The sequence below is a fragment of the Salmo salar genome, chromosome 03, assembly GCF_965601325.2.
Source record: "Salmo salar chromosome 03, fSalSal1, whole genome shotgun sequence".
Lineage (NCBI taxonomy): Eukaryota > Metazoa > Chordata > Actinopteri > Salmoniformes > Salmonidae > Salmo > Salmo salar.
Genome location: NC_138293.1, coordinates 72,460,216 through 72,471,841, shown reverse-complemented (window position 1 = coordinate 72,471,841; position 11,626 = coordinate 72,460,216). Strand labels below are relative to the sequence as shown.

Sequence of the window (11,626 nt, the reverse complement as noted above, 5' to 3'; positions counted from 1 at the left end):
CACAAGGCCAAATCTACACTGGAGTTGCTTACCAAGAAGACACTGAATGTTCCTAAGTGGCTGAGTTACAGTGTTGACTGAAATCCACTTGAAAATCTATGGCAACACCTGACAATGGTTGTCTAGCAATGGTCAACAACTAATTTGACAGAGCTTGAAAGATTTTGAAAATAATAAATGGGCTAATGTTGCACAATCCAGGTGTGGAAACTTCTTAGACTTGCCAAGAAAGACTCACAGCTGTAATCGCTGCCAAAGGTGTTTCTAAACATGTATTGACTCAGGGGGTTGAATATGTATCTAACCAAGATATATTAGTGTTTTCTTTCTCATAAAGTTTTTACAAATGTTAGAATTGTTCTTCCACTGACAGAAGAATTTTGTGTAGATTGTTGACAAAAAAATGACAATTCAATCCATTTTAATCCCACTTTGTAACACAACAAAATGTAGAAAAAGTCAAGGGGTGTGAATACTTTCTGAAGCCACTGTATAGATTACGTACTCATAATACATAAATTACAACAAAAAAATTCAATACTTGTCTCCTGTAAGACAACTTGTATGGATGATCCTCCAAGTGTTGCATCAAACATAGGTCTCGTTCCAGGCCAACTATATTGCATCAACCAACGGTTGTATGCCATGTTATCAACTGCACAGTTGGGTATCAAATTGATATCATTATTGATAGATTATATTATCAATATTATTATTATACTTTATATTAATTGTTGATATACTATAATATTGATATCAACATATCATATATTTTTATACTGTTTACTCACTGTATGTATGTATGTATGTATGTATGTATGTATGTATGTATGTATGTATATATATAAGTTCCAGTTGCAGAGTTTCAGGGCAGAGCTCACCCAACAAAATGTTGGCAGATGGTTTAAAGACAAACAGTTACCAAATCGATAATACCAAACAGAATCATGTCTACCATAACTAGTGTAGAATTGGTCCAGTGCACCACAGGCCGCAGACCTGTTGTGCTTTCATTTTTCTGTGACAGACCCAAGTGATCCTGAAGACGATGATAGGAACAGTCCTCCATAGTGGAGACAACACCTGCTTAGGAGAGTAGACCCCATCTTAGATTACAGAAGACATGGATCACAACTGATACAAATAGTGGCACAGTGGATGGGTTATCCATACGTTGTAGAATATGGGACTCATACGCAAGTTCCATTTTCAATAATGTGCCAAAAAATGTATTGTTTTCTTAGAAGCCAAAGACAAACAAGGAGAAAGAGGAGCTGAGCGAAATCAAAAATGAGAACTCACCTATTAGAGCGAGTGAACACAGAAGCCACAGAGTGCTCATTGCTGTATGTTTAGGCTCATAGGTCCAGCAGAATGGTGCCCAAGTGGGAGAGGGCTGTGTTTTATATGTATGTGAGAACATTATGTGAGTGTGGCCCAATCACGTGTCTAGTTGACTTTACTCAGGGCCATTGTCAGAGGTACAGAGTGTTCAAGCCAAAACCTTCTGGGTCATTCCACAAATTCAGTGCCATTTGAGAAGTGTAACTTCGTCAAATTATTTTGTTAATTTCACCTCATTTTAACAATCTGTCATAAAGAGCACATGTTCAACTTCATAAAACTTGTTTACTCATCTAAAGAAGTTAAATATATTACTACAGTAAGTGCTTATTAAGGGCTAAATAAAGTAACAAGGTGGACCGTAACAGGGTTTAAAATGTATTTTTAAATCAGCCATAAATCCCCTTGTGACGGGAATGGAAGCTGGTTGGGTGAAACAGGGAGTAGCAATTAAATGCAAGCTTCATAAAAATGAAACTGTAAAAAATTGTCTAGCCTGTCTATGGGTAACATAGAGAACAGGAGTCAGGTAACCTAAACTGGTTAGGTTACAACAACAAAAGGCCAGTCAGTAAAGCTGATTGGATCTAAAATATGGGCAGATAGACAAAAATAAAGGGCTGAGATATACGTATGATCTACACATACCGCATCTATAGTAAGTGCATACATAGTGAAGTCACACAGTATATGAATACCAGAAAACCAATGGTGGTGATGAGATAAAGGCAGAAGAAAACCGAGCCAATTCGGTTCAAAATCTTCAGAGGCTTTACAAAACCCTGCTTGATTTAAGACATGTTGACATTGTTTGGAGAGGTGACAATGTAGGTTACCTTCAATCAGATGCAGACGATCATATGCCACTAAAAGAAGTCTGCAACACAGGAGGAAGGCATACCACAGCATCAAACAGTGTGAGGACTGCAGTCCATCAATTCACTAAGAGAATTCCATTTCGTTCATTTCTTTGGCATTAGTTCCAGTTGCAGAGTTTCTGATCCACCGCAGGCAGCCCTGGCATGGTGCAGTAGTTAAACCAGGGCTGTGTGACTGTTTGCTGTGGTCAGGCCCTCAGAAGGACGCGTCTGTGGGTATCTGGAAGTCCTTAAAGGAGTAGAAGGAGATGTCCCCATGGTCCACCACTGCATAGGTGACCGGGATGTCCCCACTCTGGAAAGCCAGCAATTTCAGTGTCCACAAGTCAGGCACTGGACCATCAAAACTGGGAGAAGACAGCAGACATTATTCAGCGTGCAGTAGCATTTGATAATAGTGCATTTAGGATTACTTTCGATGGCAGGTGGTCTTGTGTCATCTCTTTTGAAAATTGTATTCTTTTTTTATGTATTATTTTTACTGATTATAAAGTATGCAAACACCCCCTGCCAGTTCTGGGATGTTTACCTGCACACACACATGCGAGAATAGGGTTTTCCGGGAGCGCTCTTCTTGAATTCAGCGACCGTGTCGGGTTGGTAAATGTTGAAACAGATTCTCCACTCCTCTGAACCTTTCAAACTGAGAAGACAAAGCCCATTGTCAAACACAAGGCAGGCAGCATAGAAATAGATGTATATATTCTATGGCAGGCACCTCTACGTCATATTGTATATATCATCCTAGGACATAATGTTAATCATATTCAACAAACCCACAGTATAGGGTTTCACTCGTCTTATTATTTATACATTTTTCCACTCCATATACAAAACGAACAACAACTTACAAAACGAACAAGCACACAAACAATGACTACATCTCATCTGCCCAGACCCACATGCTCACACCCCCATCCTTAGTGCCTGTATTATTGTTTGCCACTTGGCCTGAAATTGTATCAATTTGTTTTTCTCTGTTGCCCATGCTATTTCAATATTAACATAACAAATCCTTAGATTTTTCCATTGTGTTAATGATGGCAGATCGATTGATTTCCCCATCTTTAGTATACATTTTTTTAAAGATGAGAAGAGAATTGTCCAACCCATTGGATATCTCACTACACACCCATATACAATGTCTTGAAATATGAAGACAGATTAAAAGTACATTTATATTGTAATACTTCTGACAGACAACTTTCTAGCTCCGCCCACAACTTTACAGAATTCCCAGAAAGCATGGATTATTGAGTCATTATTAGTTTTACACTTAAGACATGACTCTGCCATTGAGCTGTAGAATTTGTGAATTTTGTCTCTTGTATAATAAATCCTATACATTAGTTTATACTGGATTAAGCGTACATTTTCGTTAACTGTAATTTCACTCATCTTAATAGATGTTATAATGAATTAGCAGGGAGATACAATTACGACTAACCGGGATGGAACACTCATCTAGCATTTCCTACTAAATTCACTTCAGGGTTCGAGATAAGATACTAAAGAGGAATACCTGGATGCTCCCTCCAGCAGCCGTGTGGATTTGATCACACTGATTTTATCCAGCAGCTCACCTGCGTCCAAGAAGGAAGAAACGTCAAAACCATTTAGACATGTAACCATTCAAGATGCTGCTTATGAAAAATGTAATTCAACTTCGGTAAACCACATGGGATAATGAGTTCATGTAACGATGAATCACAGAGAGTAAACAGATATCGGAACTTATATGAACTTGTCATTGACAGCAATGAAGTCCAGATTAGTTTTACCAGTTGAAGTGACCTGTGCAGGGTCATGTAGGGGTGTGACCGGCCCCTCCCACAGGTGTGCTGGCCTATCTCTGCGGCTCCGTTGAATCCTTCTCTCCTGTAGCTCCTGGTACTCCGCCCAGTTCCTGCAACGTTGTACCTCTCTGTCCTGGTTGATGTCCCTACGGTACCGGTCCCTGTCCCGCTCCCTCTCCCACTCACGCCGGGACATCCTCACCTCCCGCAGGTTGAGCCTCTGCAGCCAGGGGGCCACATCGCAGGCCCCCACTGACCCCACAGCCCCGGGCAGCAGGCAGGGGTCTGGGGAAGTCAGGCTGCTGGGGAGCCAGCGTCTGGAGCCCAGGTCTGGGAAGGGGATGCAGCTGAAGTCCCAGCGAGGGGAGCTCTGGGGCTGACCTGGCAGGTCAGAGTCAGGGTCTGGGGAGCCTTCCTTTGACCACCAGCTCCTGCCCTGGCCACCCTCGGTTGAAGTGGTGGGGTCAACGTGTGATGCTGTCTGTATTTCGTCAATGTCTGGGGCTGAAAGATCTGGAAGAGAGTCAGGATTCTTGTCTTCTTCCTCTCTGTTACAGTCTTTCTCCTCCTCCATTCTCTTAGAAGTGGGGCCCTCCTGTGTTCCTGTGTGCCTGGAGCGCATTAGAAGAGGCAGAAAGGCAGGGTTTCACATTGGACAGTAATCGCTTTGAGGCGTGTGGGTTGACTGAGTGATTAAACCATGTCTAAATATAAACTGGGTGTGTCTGTGTCTGCTCACTCACCTGGAGGTGGGGCTGTGGCTGCGTTTCCTCTTCGGAAGTCTTCCTGATGTGTCTCGGGACTGGGGCAGGTTCAACTGCCTCTCATACTGCGATGGCACAGAACTACAGGGAACAACACCAATCCTCAGATCATAAATACAGTCGCTTGCATGCAACTAAGGAAAAGGTTCAAGTTAAAGGAAAGGAATGGCCTTAGAATCTAGACTAGTTCATGCCCGTGAGGGGGACAATTACCTGGGATCAAATCTGTTCACCACATAGCCAAGTCGCTTCAAATGGCCAAAAACCTTTAGAGGAAATAAAATCATCACGTTAGGTCAAATCATAAGTTTAGACCTGCTGGAATTTTATTATATTGTCTTTTCTCATACCTGGTAATGCTGTATACTCATTGTCTTTGAGTATAGAAATCTCTCATAGCCCTCTTGGATGGACAGTGGCAGGTCTTGGTAGAACACTTGCAGGTTTCCCTATTCATTTAGAGAATCACAAGGGATAACAATTCTAAGACAAAAACTTGGATCCACATGTATCAAACTAATGGAAATGTCTTTATTAGGTGAACAACAATCCAACCTGGGATAATTATAACCTGAATGGTGTGCGATGGTAACAATTCCCTGATTAACATGTTTATTGGCAACACTGAGCCCATGCACTTACACACTCCATTAGATAGAGAGCCTCTTCTGGATGTAGACATTGCTTACCATGGGCAGAAAACCCCATAGTCTGCCAAAACTTCCCCTACAGCAGAACAGATAAGTAATGTAATGTCAGTTTTCATGTGAAATCTTTAGACATTAGCCTATACTAAATGTTAATGAGAGGTGAGCTCTAGGTGAGTTCGAATAGGCATCAGCAGAGGCAGAGAGCTTGTCATGACAAAGTCCTTCGCTCTCTCTGGTGGACCATTACTCACTGCTGGTGACTGCAGCTCCACTATCATGTCACTGGAAATCCACACTGCCTTCACCAGGTTCCCTCTGGGCACAAAAACATACAAGGAGTCAGTCACACCACCAGCTGTAAAGCACAGTAATACCAATGAATTGACATGTTTGTTTAGCTGCAAATACATATGGACTAGGTATAATCATCTAACCACACCAACAATCTAAAGTTGATGACACATACAGTATCTAATTCTACTAGTAGCCGTCCCTCTAGTCGTCCTTGGTTCCTCCATCCATTACTCACAACCTCTCCACTCGCTCCTCAGATACTAGATTCCAGTGCTCGTCCAAACTCTGCTGAAGCCTATCCCTTTGCTGATCCGACCCAGTGGGAATGAAATCCTTCTGCCCGCGCACCGGGATCTTGTGGCTGCGCGTGCGGGTTTCGAACAGCTCAGATGGGCTGTCATTGAATCAGAAGTACAATAAGTTGCAAGGACTGACTCTGTCTACAATTGGTGTCAACACTTGCTACATGTCTTTCGCACTATATATGGTAAGAAATCACCCCCCAAAAATGCCGGTCCTCCATTTAATTAGCTCGGTTAGAAAAACATTAAAATATTTGACCGTGTTGATAAAGACAGGACGACCACATTCAGATTGCCTAGCTAGCGTTGTCCGTAGCAGTTAGCGTCTCTGAATGGCTTAGCTAGCTAGCTGCTAACACGTTTATAACAGCTCGAATTTCACAACAAAACTGTACGAAATTAGCTAACGTATTTGACAAAAACTATTATGTAAGAAACGATTCACCCAGTGCCTATTCAAAGACACGGCGTTTAAACTGTACACTTACTTTAGTAATTCATTGCCGAATTCTACTTTAGGTGATGTTTCGTTTTGGTCAGCCATGTTTGATAGGTAGACTGCTGTCAAATCGTCCTAGGGTTTCCACAGCCACAAAGTCAAAATTGTCTGTATCGTAAAAAATTATTTAAACTAACATTATTTTTGGGGTCTTAATTTAAGGTTAGCGTTAGGCATGGGGTTAGGTTCAAAATATGATTATAACAAGATAAATTGTAGAAATAGACGGGGGTTAGCCATAATTATGACTTTGTGGCTGTGTTAACAAGTGACGACCGGGTCCTAGTGCACGCCATTGTACATTTGTGAGAGAAGTTCTCATAAAGTTCACCAGAGGGCAGCAAAGCACAACATTTTACATTTTTATTTCAGGAATGCCACAATACACTCTTATATTACTGAAGCTAATGAAGTCTGGGAAATAAGGCTTGTTATCTGGTGTGATGAGGCCACAGGGAAAACAGTCTCCCAGACCTGGAGCTTAGTTGATAAACAAAGCATGAGGATAAAAAAAAATGTTGATATCACCTGGCTAAAAATGTGTTGCAATTCTCTAAATAGACAAGTGTTACACACAGTCTTATTGCACCATAGTACCATTGGAATGTCTTTCTTATGTGATAACCTTATTTTTATTAATATTGATCAATGCCTTCTCTGCAATTTTATCATTTCATATTTTGATTTTCTCACTTTGTAATATAAATAGTTTACCAATGTGAATGAAAGGGCTCTTGGAAGGGTGCATGTATTATATGTGCAACCTCCTTACGAGTTGCCCTTTGACAGGCCTGGCCACGAGTCATCACACCTGACCTGAGAGGTGAGAGAGATGCATTTAGATGCATCGCTCCACAGGTAATATTACACTTCACTACACTACAACGGCTTGATTTGTTTGATCTGAGCAATTCTTCTTAGCTAGCTACATAGCCGTCTTTGTATCAAAGATAATTGTGTAGTTTAGAGTAATTGAGTAATTATCGAGGCTAGCTATCTTCGTCCTCCTAACGTAGTCAACACTGCTAGCTAGCCAACTTCTACCGACTAGCAGCACTGTAGAAACTATTACATTACAACGTAACGACTTGATTAGTGTGGTGTTAGTGTTAGTTAGCTAGCTACATAGTTGTCTTTGCTGTCTCTGTATCTAAGATAATTGTGTAGTTTGAGTAATTATCGAGGTGAGCTAGCCAGCCGCGACGCGGCGCCAGACTTAATCAACACACCTAGTCATCATTAACCCACTGCTAGCTAGCCAACCGTTACCGACTAGCAGCGCTGTAGATACTAATACTTTACAACGGAACGATTTGACTAGTGCAGTGTTAGCTAGCTAGCTACTTAGTTGTCTTTGTCATAGCTTGATAATTGTGTAGTTTAGTAATTACCGAGGTTAGCTAGCCAGCCATCGAGGTTAGCTAGCCAGCTATTTCCGTCCCCCGCGACGCCATTTTTCCTAACCCAGCCAACTATTACCGACGAGCAGCATTGAAGAAACTAAATACATTACAAGGAACGCCTTGATTAGTGTTATGTTAGCTAGCTAGCTACAAAGTTGCTTTGTATCATGACAAGGTGTAGTACTGAAACTATCGAGGTTACCTAGCCAGCTACACGTTCAAAGTCAACAACGCAGCCACTGCTAGCTAGCCTACTCCACCAGCCAGCAGTACTGTATAATTTTAGTCAATAAGATTTTTGCAACGTAAGCTTAACTTTCTGAACATTCGAGACGTGTAGTCCACTTGTCATTCCAATCTCCTTTGCATTAGCGTAGCCTCTTCTGTAGCTTGTCTACTATGTGTCTGTCTATCCCTGTTCTCTCCCCTCTGCACAGGCCATACAAACGCTCCACACCGCGTGGCCGCTGCCACTCTAACCTGGTGGTCCCAGCGCGCACGACCCACGTGGAGTTCCAGGTCTCCGGCAGCCTCTGGAACTGCCGGTCTGCGGCCAACAAGGCTGAGTTCATCTCAGCCTATGCTACCCTCCAGTCCCTAGACTTCCTGGCGCTGACGGAAACATGGATTACCACAGATAACACTGCTACTCCTACTGCTCTCTCCTCGTCTGACTACGTGTTCTCGCATACCCCTAGAGCATCGAGCCAGCGGGGTGGTGGCACTGGAATCCTCATCTCTCCCAAGTGGACATTCTCTCTTTCTCCCCTGACCCATCTGTCTATCTCCTCATTTGAATTCCATGCTGTCACAGTTACCAGCCCTTTCAAGCTTAACATCCTTATCATTTATCGCCCTCCAGGTTCCCTTGGAGAGTTCATCAATGAGCTTGACGCCTTGATAAGTTCCTTTCCTGAGGATGGCTCACCTCTCACAGTTCTGGGTGACTTTAACCTCCCCACGTCTACCTTTGACTCATTCCTCTCTGCCTCCTTCTTTCCACTCCTCTCCTCTTTCGACCTCACCCTCTCACCTTCCCCCCCTACTCACAAGGCAGGCAATACGCTTGACCTCATCTTTACTAGATGCTGTTCTTCCACTAATCTCATTGAAACTCCCCTCCAAGTTTCCGACCACTACCTTGTATCCTTTTCCCTCTCGCTCTCATCCAACACTTCTCACTCTGCCCCTACTCGGATGGTATTGCGCTGTCCCAACCTTCGCTCTCTCTCTCCCGCTACTCTCTCCTCTTCCATCCTATCATCTCTTCCCTCTGCTCAAACCTTCTCCAACCTATCTCCTGATTCTGCCTCCTCTCTTCCCTCTCTGCATCCTTTGATTTCCTCTGTCCCCTATCCTCCAGGCCGGCTCGGTCCTCCCCTCCTGCTCCGTGGCTCGACGACTCACTGCGAGCTCACAGAACAGGACTCCGGGCAGCCGAGCGGAAATGGAGGAAAACTCGCCTCCCTGCGGACCTGGCATCCTTTCACTCCCTCCTCTCTACATTTTCCTCTTCTGTCTCTGCTGCTAAAGCCACTTTCTACCACTCTAAACTCCAAGCATCTGCCTCTAACCCTAGGAAGCTCTTTGCTACCTTCTCCTCCCTCCTGAATCCTCCCCCCCCCCCCCCTCCCTCTCTGCGGATGACTTCGTCAACCATTTTGAAAAGAAGGTTGACGACATCCGATCCTCGTTTGCTAAGTCAAACGACACCGCTGGTCCTGCTCACACTGCCCTACCCTGTGCTTTGACCTCTTTCTCCCCTCTCTCTCCAGATGAAATCTCGCGTCTTGTGACGGCCGGCCGCCCAACAACCTGCCCACTTGACCCTATCCCCTCCTCTCTTCTCCAGACCATTTCCGGAGACCTTCTCCCCTACCTCACCTCGCTCATCAACTCATCCTTGACCGCTGGCTACGTCCCTTCCGTCTTCAAGAGAGCGAGAGTTGCACCCCTTCTGAAAAAACCTACACTCGATCCCTCCGATGTCAACAACTACAGACCAGTATCCCTTCTTTCCTTTCTCTCCAAAACTCTTGAACGTGCCGTCCTTGGCCAGCTCTCTTGCTATCTCTCTCAGAATTACCTTCTTGATCCTAATCAGTCAGGTTTCAAGACTGGGCATTCAACTGAGACTGCTCTTCTCTGTGTCACGGAGGCTCTCCGCACTGCTAAAGCTAACTCTCTCTCCTCTGCTCTCATCCTTCTAGACCTATCTGCTGCCTTTGATACCGTGAACCATCAGATCCTCCTCTCCACCCTCTCCGAGCTGGGCATCTCCGGCGAGGCCCACGCTTGGATTGCGTCCTACCTGACAGGTCGCTCCTACCAGGTGGCGTGGCGAGAATCTGTCTCCGCACCACGTGCTCTCACCACTGGTGTCCCCCAGGGCTCTGTTCTAGGCCCACTCCTATTCTCGCTATACACCAAGTCACTTGGCTCTGTCATATCCTCACATGGTCTCTCATATCATTGCTATGCAGATGACACACAATTAATCTTCTCCTTTCCCCCTTCTGACAACCAGGTGGCGAATCGCATCTCTGCATGTCTGGCAGACATATCAGTGTGGATGACGGATCACCACCTTAAGCTGAACCTCGGCAAGACGGAGCTGCTCTTCCTCCCGGGGAAGGACTGCCCGTTCCATGATCTCGCCATCACGGTTGACAAGTCCCTTGTGTCCTCCTCCCAGAGTGCTAAGAGCCTCGGCGTGACCCTGGACAACACCCTGTCGTTCTCCACTAACATCAAGGCGGTGACCCGATCCTGTAGGTTCATGCTCTACAACATTCGCAGAGTACGACCCTGCCTCACACAGGAAGCGGCGCAGGTCCTAATCCAGGCACTTGTCATCTCCCGTCTGGATTACTGCAACTCGTTGTTGGCTGGGCTCCCTGCCTGTGCCATTAAACCCCTACAACTCATCCAGAACGCCGCAGCCCGTCTGGTGTTCAACCTTCCCAAGTTCTCTCACGTCACCCCGCTCCTCCGCTCTCTCCACTGGCTTCCAGTCGAAGCTCGCATCCGCTACAAGACCATGGTGCTTGCCTACGGAGCTGTGAGGGGAACGGCACCTCTGTACCTTCAGGCTCTGATCAGGCCCTACACCCAAACAAGGGCACTGCGTTCATCCACCTCTGGCCTGCTCGCCTCCCTACCTCTGAGGAAGCACAGTTCCCGCTCAGCCCAGTCAAAACTGTTCGCTGCTCTGGCACCCCAATGGTGGAGCAAGCTCCCTCACGACGCCAGGACAGCGGAGTCAATCACCACCTTCCGGAGACACCTGAAACCCCACCTCTTTAAGGAATACCTGGGATAGGATAAAGTATTCCTTCTAATCCCCCCTTAAAAGATTTAGATGCACTATTGTAAAGTGGTTGTTCCACTGGATATTATAAGGTGAATGCACCAATTTGTAAGTCGCTCTGGATAAGAGCGTCTGCTAAATGACTTAAATGTAAATGTAAATGCAACCTCCTTACGAGTTGCCCTTTGACAGGCCTGGCCACGAGTCATCACACCTGACCTGAGAGGTGAGAGAGATGCATGGACAATGAGAGAATGCCCCGCGGAGCAAACGTCCATTCTACTAGGAAGTAAGAGACCATGCTCCCCTCCCACCCCTCACCCCACAGCTGGCCCCCTTCCCTGAAAGTCAACAATAAACCACGTTTCCAGTAAGCTGGATAGCTC

At 45.1% G+C, this 11,626-nt stretch overlaps 1 protein-coding gene across 3 annotated transcripts; it reads right to left on the bottom strand.

Moving 5' to 3' along the window:
• Nucleotides 1-404: 404 nt before the first annotated feature.
• On the bottom strand, nt 405-6,809 carry LOC106602603 (tRNA-splicing endonuclease subunit Sen54-like). Of its 3 annotated transcripts, none has more exons than XM_014195341.3 (11): nt 6,517-6,809; nt 5,962-6,120; nt 5,684-5,747; nt 5,425-5,508; nt 5,133-5,231; nt 4,996-5,048; nt 4,762-4,863; nt 4,004-4,629; nt 3,745-3,805; nt 2,764-2,865; nt 405-2,569 (listed from the first exon to the last, which is right to left on the bottom strand). In XM_014195341.3, the coding sequence occupies exons 1-11, from the start codon at nt 6,570-6,572 to the stop codon at nt 2,419-2,421; spliced, it is 1,557 nt and encodes a 518-aa protein (XP_014050816.1). In that variant the 5' UTR covers nt 6,573-6,809; the 3' UTR covers nt 405-2,418. The 3 variants fall into 3 exon arrangements, with proteins under 3 accessions (XP_014050816.1, XP_014050815.1, XP_014050817.1); XM_014195340.3 differs by having other exon boundaries at nt 2,752-2,865; nt 6,517-6,804; XM_014195342.2 differs by lacking the exon at nt 6,517-6,809 and having other exon boundaries at nt 2,752-2,865; nt 5,899-6,120.
• Between the last annotated feature and the right edge of the window lie 4,817 nt (nt 6,810-11,626).